This window comes from Pseudonaja textilis, chromosome 12, assembly GCF_049901715.1.
Source record: "Pseudonaja textilis isolate UNSWEBS1 chromosome 12, rPseTex1.2, whole genome shotgun sequence".
In the NCBI taxonomy this organism is placed as follows: Eukaryota; Metazoa; Chordata; class Lepidosauria; order Squamata; family Elapidae; genus Pseudonaja; species Pseudonaja textilis.
The window spans coordinates 689879-706401 of record NC_142001.1 but is presented as its reverse complement, the minus strand read 5'-3'; the positions used below and the strand labels follow the sequence as shown (position 1 = coordinate 706401).

The 16523-nt window shown below is 40.0% G+C and overlaps 1 protein-coding gene across 2 annotated transcripts in view; it reads left to right on the top strand.

Moving 5' to 3' along the window:
• The window catches only part of CAPN6 (calpain 6), an 87777-nt gene that overhangs the window by 5516 nt on the left and 65738 nt on the right, over positions 1-16523 (top strand). The window contains exon 2 of one of the 2 annotated variants that reach the window (XM_026703139.2): positions 879-1051. In XM_026703139.2, coding sequence (XP_026558924.1) covers positions 884-1051 — 168 coding nt within the window. In that variant the 5' untranslated portion in view covers positions 879-883. Of the gene's footprint in view, positions 1-874; positions 1052-16523 lie in introns of both variants that reach the window. The other variant, XM_026703138.2, reaches the window with a different exon arrangement.

The window sequence follows — 16523 nt, the reverse complement described above, 5'->3', positions numbered from 1 at the left end:
AAAGTATTTGAGCTTCAGCTTCAGGATCTGCCCTTCCAAAGGACAGTCAGGGTTGGTTTCCTTTAGCATTGACTGATTGGGGTCTCCTTGAAGTCCAAGAGACTCTCGAGAGTCTTCTCCAGCACCATAATTCAAAACCATCAGTTCTTTGGCGCTCAGCCTTCCTTATGGTCAACCTCGCAAAGCCCTACATCATTGCTGGGAAAATCAGAGCTTTGACTATATGGACCTTTGTCGACAAGGTGATATCTTTGTTTTTTTGTCCAGATTTGCCATAGCTTTTCTCCCAAGGATCATTTCATGGCTGTAGTTGCCATCCTCAGTGATCTTGGAGCCCAATAAAATAAAATCTGTCACTGCTTCCATTTCTTCCCCTTGTATTTCCCAGGAAGTAATGGGACCGGATGCCATGATCTTGCCTTAGATAGCAACATAGTTTTGGCCTCTCCTGCTGATCCATTTTGGAATTGGGTGGAATTGATTGTCCGAATTCTGTCTTTTATTAAAAATACAATCTATTATCTACCAGAGAGGTTGACGCTTTATAGGAGATGGAGGGAGATGGGCAGTTAAGAAATATGGATAAATGATAGAGACAGACGGACAGACAGACAGACAGACGATAGACATGAGCGATAGGGATGGATGGACAAATATACAGTAGGGGAGAAGAAGAAATTACATTAATTATTAGATGTACAGCTCTTCCTTAGTGTGTGACCATCATCTGTGCTGCACTAATATTTGTCTGATACCATCCATCATCTAAGATCGATTGTGAAATGATTCTTTGCTCCGGTATATAGGCTGCTATTGAGTCAAAATGATTTTATGACAAGCTACTTCTGCAAAACAGCGTATCCATTTTCTTCAGACAGAGACCATGGGTTCTACCTCAACTAAGCCCTTTAAAAATCAGAAGTATGAAGACCTCAAGCGACAGTGCCTTGAGCAGAAGAAGCTCTTTGAAGACCCTGAATTTCCTGCTACTGATGTTTCTCTCTTCTATCTTAATCCACCACTAGCAAATGTGAAGTGGAAACGCCCAAAGGTATGTGAGATATCAGTCTAGTTGCCCCATTATTTCTAAATCTAATTTTTAAAGAACCTTGTTCTTGCTCAACTTTGTTATGTGCCCAAGCTTTGTGCTGTCCATTTCACACCTCACTATCTTTAAAGCTTTCCTATCATATCTGAACCAGGGGGATGTTTTATCCTGTGGTAGGATGAATTTCGGAGTTGCTAAACCATAGCTGTACCAGTACAAATTAAAATTCCAAAAAAGATTACTTACAGTTGTTTGGACAACTGAAGAAAAGTATCCAGTACATTGCTTCAGAATTCAAAACTCAGTTGCTTTAAAATTTGATCATTTTGTTAGTCAACACATTTTGACATGAAAATTTTGTATTCATTATTTGTTTGGTGCTCATTGTGCCAGCTAAAAACTTGTTAATGTCAGCTGCTTTGTTGACATTTGGTTTGTTTAGTACTTGCCATTTTTAGTACTCATCATGGCTCCCCAAATCAATTAACTGCGAGTACTGAGATACCACTGTATAAGGTTCCATGGGCTAAAGACAAAGAAGCAAAGACAGGTCCAGGAGCCAAGATAGATTTGAAAGAATATCTAACTTTAGCTATAGTTTTGGTAGAAATATTTTGTCACCTCTCCGAAATTCAAATATGTTGGTGTTGCTTATGTGGGTTGGGCTGAACCTATGAGTATTTTGCTTTCCTAGATTAGTGGATACTAATTGTGATTTAAGTCCCATGCTACAATCTGATTTAGTTGGAACTAAGGGTTATCTTCCCCCAGGAAAGCACCTAATGAGTGATTATGACAATCTTTATTTCTCCATTCAGTGAGTATGATTATCAGATGAGTCTCATTGATCCCATTTCAAGATTCCAATCCCACTCTAGTATTTTAATAGTTCACTGATATAAAGATGAGAGGTTATGCTTGCTTATTTCTCTTTGCTTTCTGCAGATCAGAAGGAGAAAAGCATATTGAGATTTTAACAATCCAGATGGAAAATTACCTTCTGTGTGCTTTGCTTTTCCAATTAAGACATAAAGCTGAATGCAAGAACTAATGGGAAAGGCTGGTTCAGATCAGAAACAGAAATGCAGTAACCACAGGTTGTTGTTGTTTTTTTAGATGGCATGTGGTATCCATCCCACCCATTATTTTTCTTCCCTGGATTGTCTTTTAGGCCGCTGTTTAGAAACTCCACATCTGATTATGTTTTTGTCTATTTGAATGCCATTTTTGAAGGTTTGTCTTTGGACATCACTTTTGATATTTTGGGGGCAAATAAAAATCAAAATAAAATACAAATCAAAAAAATCAAAATACAAATCAAAATACAAGTCACTTCTATGGGATATACAGTTTGGTATACAGGTAGTCCTTAACTTAACAACAGTTCATTTAGTGATAATTCAAAGTTACAATGGTACTGAAAAAAGTGACATGACTGTTTTTCACACTTACAACCTTTGTAGCATCCCCATGGTCACATGATCAAAATTCATATGCTTGGCAAGTGATTCGTATTTAAGATGGTTGCAGTGTCCTGGGATCTCACGTGGTCAGCTTTTGTAACCTTCTGACAAACAAAGTCTATGGGGAATCCAGATTCACTTAACAACCATGTTACTAACTTAACAAATGCAATGATTCACTTAACAACTGTGGCAAGAAAAATTGTAAAATGGGGCAAACTCACTTAACAAATGTTTTACTTAGCAACATAAATTTGGGGTTCCATTGGGGTCGTAACTCGAGGACTGCCTGTACAGCCAATTCATTTTATGCAATCTTTCCAGAGCAATTTTTTTGGCAATTTTCTTAACTTTTTTTTACTCTTCTAAAGCCAAGGAAGTGAGATTGGCCTTATTCATGAAAATGCGTATGCAACTTTAAGGTTTTTCCTTAATAGCAAAACTGCCTGCCTGGTTTGCTTAGAGCAGGGGTGTCAAACTTGACTTCACCAAGGGCCACATCAGTGTTGTGTTTGACTTCACAGGGCTGGGGCCGGGGTGGGCATGACATCACTTGTGTGGGGGCACCTGTGGTGGCCTGAGTGCTTTGCCAGTGAAAATGGGCTCCCAAGTTCTGTTTGGGCTGCGACTGCCTCCTGCAACCTTCTGCCAGAGAAAAAGGGGCTCTCCCAAGTGCAGCCCTTCTGACGTCCATTTTCGTGGGCAAAGGCACCGCAGGCCAGTCCTTCATTGTTTCCAGGGTGTCCCTGTGGGCCAGAGCTAAGTACCCTGTGGGCCCAGATACCCCTGGATTAGAGTGACACTAACACTGGTTCTTTTTGAAATGCTTCCTGGAATGATCACATGATGTGTGCTTGCATGCTCAGTTAAAGAAGTGCTGAAAAACAAAAGTATCTGCAGGGAATCCTAAATAACTGGAACCATTTTCTTTCTTTTAAAAGAAAGAAAAAACCAAGAATTCATTTTTTTTTTAAGCCAAGCCAAAATGTTTGCAATGGGAAAGACAGATAGTGGTTAGACTTTGATCTTTGCTAACATTCATCCTACCAAGAATTCACTGGGAATCAAACAACTATCTGTTATCAACAGGCACAATTCTTTTACATTTCTGATCGGCCCATGTTTTAAAAATGTTTCTCACCTTGATAATATATTCTTCACATTCAGCTAACTAGGAAGGGGTGAAAAGAAATCGGTCTCTCATATTTTCTCTATATAGTTATCTAGGTTGCACCTCCTAGACTTACAGGAAAAAAATGAACATGTGGTTTGGCTTAAAATTATGTTTTTAAAAATCTGCAATGTTTTTTTAAATATGCATGAATATATTAAAGTGAAGTGTCTGCAAAATGCTTATAAAAATTGTCCTCACTGACTGACGACAATAGGGACTGGCAATTCTGTCAATAAGCAGTGTGGTTTTTATGTGAATATGATCTAAGGGTCTTTGTAACTTCTGATTAGAGCCATCAAACCCAAATTTCAGCATACAAACAGGTTTCAGATATTTTTGCTTTATAGCATCCCCAGAACCCATTACCTTTATCTCTCATTATCCTATTTATTAAAAACAAAGGAAAACTCTAATCATTTACAGGTAGAATTGTACATTCACAACTGAACCCAAAATTTCCATTGTCCACTTGCATAACAAAAATTAGGACTCAAGCATAATTGATCCCAAAGCATCAATCAGACAGTTGTAAAATGAGTTTTGTCCCATTGTTGGACCTTTCTTGCTACAGTTGTTAATTTAGATTCCCCATTGACTTTTCTTATCAGAAGGTCACAAAAGATGATCACATGATGCAGGGACACTGCAACAGTCATAAATATGAGTCAGTTGCCAAATGTGTGGATTTTGATCAAGTGACCATGGGAATGCTGCAACAGAGTGTGAAAATGCTCATAAGTCACTTTTTTCAGTGCCATTGTAAATTTGGCCACTAAACAAACTGTTGTAAGCTGAGGACTACCTGTATTTGAATTTCCCAGTTTTCCCCAGTTTCATTTCTAGTCTACTATAAGTTTGATTGTCCAGTTTAGGTAGAATATGACTGTTTTGGTTTCCAGAAATCTGTCCTTTCTTTGCTGAATAGCTGGAGACCAATCCATCAAGGAGAGTTACTTATAGGCTCTGCCTTGTTTACCCATCTGCACTTAATTTAACTGTTGATTCAACTCAGATTGTAATGTTTTGTGTCAACTGTGTTTAGATCCTCATTTTTGTTATGCCAGTGAACAACATGGCATAACTGATTTTGTTTGTAGGCAGTTTCTGGAATTAGAACAAAGGGAGAAGCTTTTTTTCTACATTCCAACTCTAAACCCTCAAAACATCTATTGTCCTGTGGGTTTGGGGGAAACTAGGCTATTTCCTTAAATATGAGCCAGCTGTGAGCTGCAGCCACCCAAAAAACCCAATGCAGTACTAGTGCACTTGGTGGCCACAATATAAAAAAGATGTTAAGTCTGGAAAGGGTGCAGAGAAGAGCAATAAAGATGTTTAGGGGGCTGGAAGCTACAACACATGAAGAATAATTGCAGGAACTGGGTATGGCTTGTCTAGAGAGTAGGGGTGACCTGATAACAGTGTTCCAATATTTGAGGGGCTGCCACAAAGAAGGGGTGGTCAATCTGTTCTCAAAAGCACCAGAAGGCAAGACAAGAAGCAATGGATGGAAAGTAACCAAGGAGAGGAGTAACCTAGAACTAAGGAGAAATTTCCTGATAGTGAGAACAATTAACCAGTGGAACGACTTCAGAAGTTGTGGGTGCTCCATCACTGGAGGCTTTTAAGAAGAGATTGGACAACCATTTATCCAGAATGGGAGGGTGTCCTGCTTCAGGAGGGGGTGGACTAGAAGACCTCCAAGGTCCCTTCCAACTCTGTTATTCTGTTATGTTATTCAGTAACTTGCAGCTACTTGTTCTGTTCCTGCATATCTTTTGATATGTGTTTTGGTTAAAATAAAAGCTGCCTTTTTGAAGAACCTGCAATTGTGGACATCACAGTGTTTTTGATTGCTGTTCTGGGAATGTTTACTCGTCAAGACACTTTCATTGAGTCTCCTTTTGTACCTTACAAAGTTTAAAAATTTATTGCAACCTATTTAAAGGTTTATATACTCATTATGTGTGCATTTAACATACTAATACTAATTGAATTGGTATATGTCAGAAACCACTTCTACTTCACTGCCAAATGTCATTCCTTTTTTGGACGAATCTTTGCTTAAACAGAAAAGAAAGCAACTCTTGAAATAGGGCCCAAAAGAACCAGCCAAGGCACATCTAACCAGATGAAGTTGAAGCTGAGCCAAACAGCAATCTGGATAAGAGGAATTGAATAAGTAAAAGCAGTCAAGAGATCACCAGTCTTCCCTGCATCTAGAGGGATGCAAATACACAAAGGATGGTTTTGAAATTAAGAAATTTTGTAAAATATGCTACCTTATATACAGCACCTTACTTAATGAACCCCAGAGCTAAGTATTCACACATATATATATTTCCCTGGTTGAAAGATGCTTAAAGTGCTTCATTCCTAAAGTGGCTTGGTTTCCTTATGCCCACTTTTTCAACAGATTTCTCTTTATGTGGTTGCAATCACCATCTGTGTATTTTTGAGCCTAGGAGGATAACATCTGTAACTACTACAAGTCCCTTTTTTCTGCCTCTTGGTATTAACCATTGACATGATTTGACGAATATTTTTTTATATATAAGCAAACTGAAATTTAAAGTCTTCCTGTCTTCTAGTTGTGAGTGCAGACTATCTGCTATGTTGCTATTTCTTCTTGCAATTTTTATTCCAATTTCTTCTATTTCAGATTTTCTCATGATATAGTTTACATGTAAGTTAAACGAATAATGTGGCAGTGTGTGATGTTGATTCACTCTTTTCCCAATTTTAAAGCAATTATACAGGAGTTGCTCCTTATTTCATTCTAACGGTTTCTTTGTGCACATCATACAGTTCCATATTACCATATTACATTAATAGAATATTGCACTGAGATATATATTCCTTATTACAAGGTTACATTACAGAATCTTGCAATATATATGTGTGTACATGTATATATGTATTAGGCAGAATAGTGGGATAATAAGGTTGATGTATTCCTTTTTCCACAGTAATTTACAGTGATTATTATACTGCTAATTTATCATTTCTGAAACATCCCATACTCAGTAGTGAATTGATCTGATCTCCATGGAAACATTTCCTCACTGCTTACTTATACATTGTGGAGATTCCAGTTAGTTAAGAGACTTTAATGAATTCTGCTTGATTTGGTTTCATTTTGGTTCAGTTACTTTTGGTTTGATTTGATTTGATTCCATTAGATTTTTTTTCAAACTGGCAGGTTGGAATGATTGTAGAACCAAGTTAACCTGTTATTCTGGTTTTCTGCCTATTACCAGATTTGCAGAATTAATCAAGGGCTGCCATTTCTCTCCAATAGGATTTTCTAACAGCTACATGACCAGTTTTATTCTCTTTATATTAGGAAGAATTGTACATGCTGACTATGGCATGGTATAAATAGGAGAATTAAATAATTGCCTATTTTTATTCTAAGGAGGACAGAAAAAACTTGGAACCTTTTTTTAAATGAGTAGCATAAAAAACAAGATGGATAGATTCACCCTTCCCCAATCAGGAGAGGACTCATTATCTGAGGCGCCTGAAGGTCTCCATGGTTACTAGACTTTAGCACCATTGTTGATAACTGCTGAGAAAATATAAGGGGGAGGGGTATCTCACAGCACCAAGTCATCCCAACCCTGCCCTGTAAGACCCATCATTCCCAAAGGAAAAATGAAGTTTCATCTGTTGTAAATGATGTTTATTAGCACCTTCTACTCAATGTAATTCCTTCTTGCAAAGGGTTTACGTGTGTTCCTTATTAGGCAGATTGCAAAATACTGAAGTACCCTATACCAGGACAAAATCCAGATGTGACCTGAATATTTGTCCTAATTTAAAATTTTCATTCAGCTGCTTTCTTTGGGAGGGGCAGAAACATGCCTATAGAGGAAAGGTATATTTTAGTGAATTTTCTTACAGAATTTATGCTAAATTCTGCAAATTGATGAACATCATCAGGGTTACTGTTGCTATTTCATTACTGATTTGCAAAATAACATAAACCTCAACATATTTTTTTAAAGGTAAGATGTTGGACAAATCAAGACCCTACCCTCCCTGCAAAACAGAAACGATGAAAGTGTCTAGTGGGACTAAATCCTTAGAGGAAAATTACTTCTCTGTTATAGTACTGGGTGGCTGTTTTTTCTTAATAAAAGAAGCTTTCAAAACCATATCCCTGTCCAATATAACTGATGCAAGACCAAATTGAAAACTTCAGATTCCATTTCTATGTTTGTCAAAAAAGGCAGGGCTTCTATCATGATGCCATCTTGATTTTTTGATATATACATCACCAGGGATTTTACTATCCAAGACTATCTTCTAATCATCTTAGAGATCATCTATTTTCAGAGATCCTCAAGGAGCCTCATTCCCAGCTGCCATCATGACAGAAAAAGCTTACAAGCCACTTAGGGTGGGTAAATAAACTTCTCCCAGAGGGTGAAGTGGGAGATAACTTGAGTTGAGGTCCTACACTTGGGGAGGGGGCTCAGGCTGGAGAAGAAGCAATCCAAGGTGTAGAACACAATGAAAGAACAGAACCAGTGCAGAGGTCTCATCAGCTGAGCTCAAATCAGCTTTTCTGTAGAAAACTGTTATTATCCATGTTTCCTCCTTATCCTAAAATATATCTATGGAGTTCTTCTGACTGAATGGAAAGTGTTAAATGTCTTCTCAGCTGGGGAGACTAAAGGAAGACAAAAAACCCCACTGACATCATTCAGAGGTGCATGTGGCATACAAAGGCAGAAGGTTAAGGCTCGGTTGCCATGGAAACTGCATCTCCCAATGGCAGCAGTGGGCCATAAATATGCCGTTGTAATGCAATCAGGTTGACATTATACAGGGAAACACACAGAGATAGAGTCACAATAAAAGCAGCAAAACCAAACGAAAGCTATATGAATTTAATTGCAGAATTAGCAGACAGCCCTTATTCTATATCTGCAGGATCTAGTGTTTTGCCTTCACCAGTTTTGCCCTTAGGATTGCACTGATTTTGCTTTGCTCCATGTTATCTGATTAAAAATGTTCTATGATTCCATATTAAAATATTAAAATACATTCAACTGTGACTCTGGAGGTGGCCATCTTTCTCTGGATTTGAGGAGCTAAGCAGGGTTGGGCCACCATAAAAATCCATGGCGTAAGTTAGATTTTTTTAAAAAAACAACAAATTTTATTAATTTTCAAAGAGTACACAGACAAAACATAAGACATAAGAACATAAAACATCTTTTCTAACAACTACTTAACAAAACAAATAAGACATCTCATTTAAGTACAATATAGTTCTAGATTATCACATTTCCACACACAATTTAATATGCATCTTATATATTCAACTTCATATCTTATTACTGTTTTCCACCTTCTTACTGCTTCTTCCTTTATTTCTGTTCAATTTTATTCATTAGACTTATACTTTCATATATTTCATATTACTATATTTCATATTGTTACTATTTCATATGTTCTTATCCAACATCTTTACTCCTCAATAGACAAACGTAGACTAACAAAACACATAACTTAAAAATATAAAACTTCTTTTTAGAAAGCGGCTTAACCCCGGGTTATAACTTTTGGTACAGACGTAAATCAAATTCATGCTCAGCTTATATACTATTTCATATCTTAGTTAAAATTCTACATTTTACATATATCTTCTCCCCTCTTTTCCCTCTCTTAATTCTATTTTATTTATTTAATCTCAATTTAAATCATTACACTTGTATCTTTTGTCCGTTCTTTTTCAATGATCCATTTATCTTTCTCTTAACCACAAACTTTTTCCTGTAATGACTGGTTGAAGTATGACACCTTTCTATTTTCCCCCCAAATTCAACACTTAAAATTAAACATTATTTCTCTTCTGATTCTGCTTATTCTGCTTAGTACATTCTGCATGACATTTTAAAATAAAAGACATAATAATCTTATAGTATATTAAAAATAGTGTTCCATAACAAATTAGTTAATTAAACATTAATTACACAATCCCTACAGTATTCTATTAACACATATTTCAAATACGAATATAAAATAGTCTTGTGTACCTTTGCAGAATCTCTATTTAAATTATATTTTACCCTTTATCTCTGAAAAAAAATTGTTTATTAACATCTTGTTTTAAGTCTTTATAACTTCCCTTTGCTTTGTCCCTTCCTTCCTTATCAAATCTAACCTTTTTACCCCCCCCCTCTCAATCTCCAACTTTTTAATCTCCCCTCTCTGTTGTATTCCTCTTTTCCGTTGCTTTCTATCATTATATCGATTTTTCACCTTACTTTTCCCTTTCTTGATTGTTTTTTTAGAACTTAAATTCTTGATTTTCTTCTCCTTTTTACCCTTTTTTAAAATCATATGTCCATTAAAGATGGCTTCTTCTTCATCCCAGCCTTTTTCTTGTTGCATTTCCTGGTAAGCAGAGATCGCCATTTCTAAAAAGAAAAAGATAGATCCAAAAGAGCCCTCTTCCTCTTCTCTTAGTCTTTCAAATTGCATTTTCAGTTCTTCAAAAGATACCATTGTAGCAATCCAAATGTTTTCTTAGTCTTTCAAAAGATAGTTAAAGTCCCAAAGTCATCAAGCAATCAAAGTCAGCACAGTCAGCACAGTCTGTTTCACTTTCTTACTTTCTTTTCCTGGGGCAGAATTCAATTACATAATTCCAAGACATTTTTTGGAAGTTTTATTGCGATTTAATCTCTAATCTTATAAAACTACAAGCAGTCTCCTTCAACAAACGTTAGTATAAATCATTTACCTCTCTTCCTTCCCACTTAAAGCAAAAAGATTTAAATTTTAAAATATCAGTGTTTAGGAATGTAATGTCCCCTTGGCTTCAATTTTGAAAGTTAGTACCTTCTACTGCCAAAGCGGGTATTTTCGATTTCCATCTGCTGTCTCCGTGGGAAGGAAAGTGAGGAGAGAAAAAAACTTTCCCTTTACTTTCCACCGTAGCTTAACGATCCTCTGGGAAACAATATATCACTTAAAAAGCCAAAGTTCCAGGGTATTCAGATGTTAATTGTTGTCCCGGTTCAGCCAAAAGCTTTCTCTGTCTTCACTTCCTCCAGCACATAACTTGTCCGGTTGAGAGGTTCTTTGTGATGGCCATTACTGACCATCGCTTCACCACCTTTGGAAAAGGGAGTTAAGCCGGTTGGGGAGGGGGGGGTGCGATATCCCCCGACCCCTACCCGGACCCCCCCTCTCTTCAGCTATCCCTACAGGATAACTATAGCCTCCTAATCCAATTGGATCGAAGGCACTCCAGCAGCGAGCACAGCAGGAATCGCGCACAAACGAATTCCTGCTGCCTCCGAAGCCTGTCAAACCCGGAAGCCGTCGTAAGTTAGATTTTTGAGGCAGTGGATGATTGTGATTAGTGGTTTTGTGATTTTACTATGCCTTGAACATTTGTGACTCAGAGATTCTTGGTTAGATGGGTGGCCATAAAGATGGATAAACATACAGACCAACAGAGACAAATATGGTGGACTGTCTACAAAAAGAGGACTATTGCAAAAGAGCTTGGAGGGATGTGGTGTAGTGGGGAGAATGAGAAAGATAACTCCTCTTTGGTTATGCTAGGTGTAAGTTGAGCTGGAGAATTGACTTTCAAGATTCTGCTACATTACCCAACTAGCAATGAAATTATTTCAACAGGGAGGTTGAAAAAAAAGGTTATATATTTATCTGTTAAAATTATTTGCTGCCTGTCTCACTGAGGACTACTCTAGATGGTTTATAACAGTGATGGCTAACCTTTTCTTCGTCGTGTGCCAAAAAATCTGCAAGTCCTGATATTCTGTATTTTTTCCAATTGTTTTTCCTCAATCTTTGCATCACCCTGTTGGAAGAAATATCCTTCTGGGTTTAGTTCCAAGTGGGGAAAAAGACACTGGAAACATGGAGGCTGTTAGGAAAGATGGTCTAAATGGTGGACAGTAGGACCACATGACTTGGAGCTCCAAAGTGAAAAGGATTGATCACATACTTCAAGGTGAGAAGAGAAGGTCAAGAAGGGCTGAGATGCTGAGAGTGCCTGGGTTTTATATCCTTTGTTGGGATTTGAATTGGAGCTTGTATTCTGATTGGTTAGACTCCCATGGGGCCATGCAGGGGCAGCTCTGTAGGCTGTCCTGAGTTCCAGGCTTGGTTGAGCCTTGCTGGATGATGATGCACTGAAAGGGCTTTGGGCAATTGCTATAGTTTTACCTGGAGATCTTTGTTATGTAAAGTATTCTGGCCCAGGCTGTCAGTGTGTGCTCCTTTCAAAATCCAAGAAAGAAATACCCAGACTCCATGGTTCAGAGCAAAGTTATTCTTTTACTGGAGAATGAAAAGGAAGCTACAAATGGAATTCCGAAACTGAGAATTTGGCGCGCAGATCACACATACAAAGAAATGGAATTGTTCCCACCCCCCGAAATCCAGAAGTCTCTTCCAATTAAAAGTTCTGAATATGATCATGTGGGCATCTTCAGGTGGTGATGAGGCCTCTGTCCGTTGACCTTGACATATTTTGATAAGACTTCGCAGCTGCGCAAAAAGGGATAGAGGCTAGCAAGAAATGGAACGTTGAAAAGAAGAAATCATACACCCCCTCCTTTTTCTGACCACAGTAAAGGAATGCAAAACACCTCCAGCTCTCTTCCCCCCCACAATTACCCCTCCCCCCGTTGCTAATGACAGCCGAAAAAATTAAGCCTAGCAATAGAAAAGATATGGGAGAAATAAATGAGATAGATAGTAGTTAGGGTACCCGAAGAGATCTTGAGGCTGACATTCGGACCCCCCTAGAAAAAGGACATTAGTCCCTGTAAGAGAGAATAAAAAGATACGTTAAGCATTGCATACATTTCTATGGTTTATCAGGATACTTAGCATAAAATTTCTTTAGCAGTTCAGGGGCCCTAATGTCTTTTTCGTTCACCCACTCAGCATGAGATAGGGGAAAATGTTTCCAGGCTACAAGATATTGTAGACGACCCCTCCATTTCCGAGAGTCCAAAATCTCTTTAATCTCGAAATGTTGTTCACCCTCAATCAACAATGGGACGGGGGGATCAGTCTGGGTCGGTCTCAATGTACAGGTATGTTTGGGTTTCAGCAGGCTAACATGGAAAACAGGATGAATGCGACAAAGAGTTTTTGGTAGAGTCAATTGAACCGTCACAGGATTCACAATTCGCTCAATAGGGAAAGGCCCCACGTACTTAGGACCTAACTTTTTTGATTTCTGAGTGGTTTGCAGATATTTGGTTGAGAGGAATACTTTGTTGCCTACTTGATACGACTTTTGTGGGGCTCTCTTCTTGTCCGCAAACTTCTTATGGGATTGATGCGCCTCGTCCAGAGCTTTACGAGCGACTGGCCAATTGAGTTGAAGTTGAGATATCCAGTCATCCAATGACTGGATATTGGGTTTCTCGCGAGGGAGTTCAGGTATGGGTACAAAATCTTGCCCCGTGGCCACTTTGAAAGGGGTAAAACTAGTACTGCTGTGAACAGAATTGTTATACGCCACCTCTGCAAAAGGTAGTAGATCCACCCAGTTGTCTTGCTGATAATTTATGTAACACCAGAGATATTGCTCTAACACCCCGTTAGTCCTCTCACAGGCCCCATTAGTTTGGGGGTGGTGGGCGGAGCTTAAACCCTGGGTGGAGCCTATTAACTTCAAAAATTCCCTCCAGAAGTTCGAAGTAAATTGAACCCCTCGATCTGATATTACACGTTCAGGAACACCATGCAGTCTGTAGACATGTATAATGAACAGTTTGGCTAACGACTTCACCGAGGGAATCTTGGAGCAAGGTATAAAATGTGCTTGTTTGGAAAACAGGTCCGTCACCACCCAGATGACTGTGTGCCCAGCACTCTCAGGTAAATCTACTATAAAGTCCATAGAGATTTCCTTCCAAGGGGCAGTTGGTCTGGCCACATTCTGCAACAGACCTGCGGCTTACCAGGAGGTCTCTTAGCTGAGGCGCAAACTGGGCAGCTTGCTACATAAGTTTCAATGTCTTTTTTCAAGGAGGGCCACCAGAACTGCCGTTTCACCAGGTGTAAGGTCTTCACGAAGCCAAAGTGACCCGCTGCCTTGGAGTCATGAGTCTGTTGTAATACTTGGTTCCTCAATGTTTTTGGTACATACAGCTTCGCTCCCATCCAGGCTAACCCATCTCTAACGGTGCAGTTATTCGCATTTGCCTGGAACCACTCATCTGTTTTCAGAGCTTCTTTAAATCGTTCGATCAAATCATTGGACAGATCTGCCTCTTGTTTCTTCTTTTGCGCTCTGGTGACCACTGGTGCTGCCAGCTGTGTGGTGGGTACAATCGGACTTATCACTTCTTTTCGAACACTGTTGTATTGTGGCATCCTAGATAAAGCATCCGCCATAAAATTCTTTCCTCCTGGGATGTATTTCAGAAAGAAATTGAATCGTTTGAAGTACTGGGCCCACCTAACTTGCTTAGGAGATAATTTCCGAGGCGTTTTTAAGGCCTCCAGATTTTTATGATCAGTCCAAACCTCAAATGGGTGCCTTGCGCCTTCCAGAAAATGCCTCCAGGTCATTAGAGCCCAACAGACTGCAAAAGCTTCTTTCTCCCAGACGGCCCATCTACGTTCAGTGTCAGTTAATTTACGGGAGGTGTAGGCACACGGTTGTAGTGTCCCCTTCTCGTTTAACTGAAGTAAGACCGCTCCTACCGCCACATCACTCGCATCAGCTTGGATCACGAAGGGGACATCCATGTCTGGATGCTTTAGCACTGGTTCTGCAGCAAATAATCTTTTTAGCTTCTCAAAAGCGGCTTGGCACTCCATGGACCAATTCAACGGCTGGCTGGCTTTGGCTTCGCTTCTCCCTTTGTTTTTAGGAGGTTGGTGATAGGCATGGCTATTTTAGCAAAACATGGGATGAATTGCCGGTAAAAGTTGGCAAATCCAAGGAAACTTTGAAGTTGTTTTCGGGTTCTCGGTGGGGCCCAATCCAATACGGCTCGTACCTTCTCCGGGTCCATCTCGAGACCCTCGGGTGAGATACGATATCCCAGGTAGTCAATTTTTTCTTGATGGAACTCACATTTGGACAATTTGGCATACAATTTGGCAGCACGCAGTTTGTGCAGCACAGATCGTACCAGTTTCACATGTTGGTCTCTAGTCTCCGAGTAGATAAGGATATCGTTCAGGTAGACCAAAACCCCCTTGTATAAATGTTCGTGGAGCACCTGGTTGATCATTTGCATGAAAACAGCTGGTGCCCCCTGTAGGCCAAATGGGAGAACATTGAACTGGAAGCAACCCATTGGGCAGTTGAATGCAGTTTTCCACTCGTCCCCCTCTTTAATTCGGATTCGGTAATAAGCCTCCCTCAAGTCCAGTTTCGTGAAGATCTTCCCCTTGGCCAGGTGGGCTAACATGTCCTTCCTTAGAGGAAGGGGGTACACGTTCTCCACGGACACCGCGTTCAAATTTCGATAGTCCACCACCAAGCGCTTGGAGCCATCTTTCTTCTCGCGGAACATCACAGGGGCCACCACTCGAGGTCTGGCAGGTTGGATGAAACCTCATTTCAAGTTCTTGTCGATAAACGATCTCAATTCCTCCAACTCCCTTGGGGTCATCGAATATATCTTTGGTTTCGGGAGCGTCACCCCCGGTAGAAATTCAATGCTGCAATCGGTTGACCGATGGAGAGGGAGCTCATCGGAGGCCTCTTCGCTAAAAACCTCTCTTAGGTCCCAGTATTCTTTCGGGATTTTCTCCTCCCCTTCTATGCGCTCAGCCCCCGTGGAAGCTGTCTCAGCAGGGGTTTGGGACTTCGGATGGGGATTCTCCCCAGTTTCCAGGGGGGGTTGCTCCTCCTCGCAGTTGGTGTGCCTGATATCTACCTAGTGGGATGTTTTTCGCCCCTCAGGGGGGAGAAAAGGGGAGCCTAACAGCCTTTTGAGCTACCCCCCCTCTCCCTGCCTCCCGTTTTAATCTGGGCTGCTCTCAGGCAGCAGCTTACTGTTGGCGCTATTTATAGCGCTCTATAAAGTTGTTCCTTCCCCCCAAGAACGCTCATTAGAAGGTGAGCTCGCTCCCTTCCGCCCCTCCTGCTTCAGCACTTTAACTGGTTTTTCAATCGAGGTAGCGTTTTTTCTTCCGTCTCTGTTAGTTCACGTCGGTCCTGGCCGCCATTTTGGGTGTGCCTCGTGGCCGGATGCCATTTTGGGTGTGCCTTGTGGACAGCCACCATTTTGGGTGTGCCTTGTGGCTGGACGCCATTTTGGGTGTGCCTTGTGGATGGCTGCCATTTTGTTTTGGTAATTTATCTCAGCTGCAGTTTCTTTGGAGGCACAGAGCCGGACCAGAAGGCCTGCTAGTGCCTTTATAACTGGGTACCGTGACTCCTAGCCCTGCTACCCTATTTATCTTTGTTATCGTTGGCTATTCCCACAGCAGTATACAGAGGCGAGGTTCGAGGCCTTGTTAATACCTCCCATTTTGTTGGGAGGTTGCCTCAGGAGGCCCTGATTGATTTTTTGCCTGCCATTCTTTGTCAGTTTTTTTGTGGCCTCAGCGTTCATTCGACTCATTGGCCTTTTTTTGTATTCTTATCTTTTTTAAGTACCTGTGTTTCTGGTCTTCATTCTAACAATTGTCTTTATAATCATACAGATCTGGTAAGCCCCAATTGATCCCACCTCCAAAAAAAAAAAATTAAATTAAAATATATATATATATATAATAAATATTCGCAATAGACCCAGAAAACAGTTAATATATTTTTACGATAAATTTTTTTCCAAAAGGGGAACGCGGTTCAACTATAGGATATCCG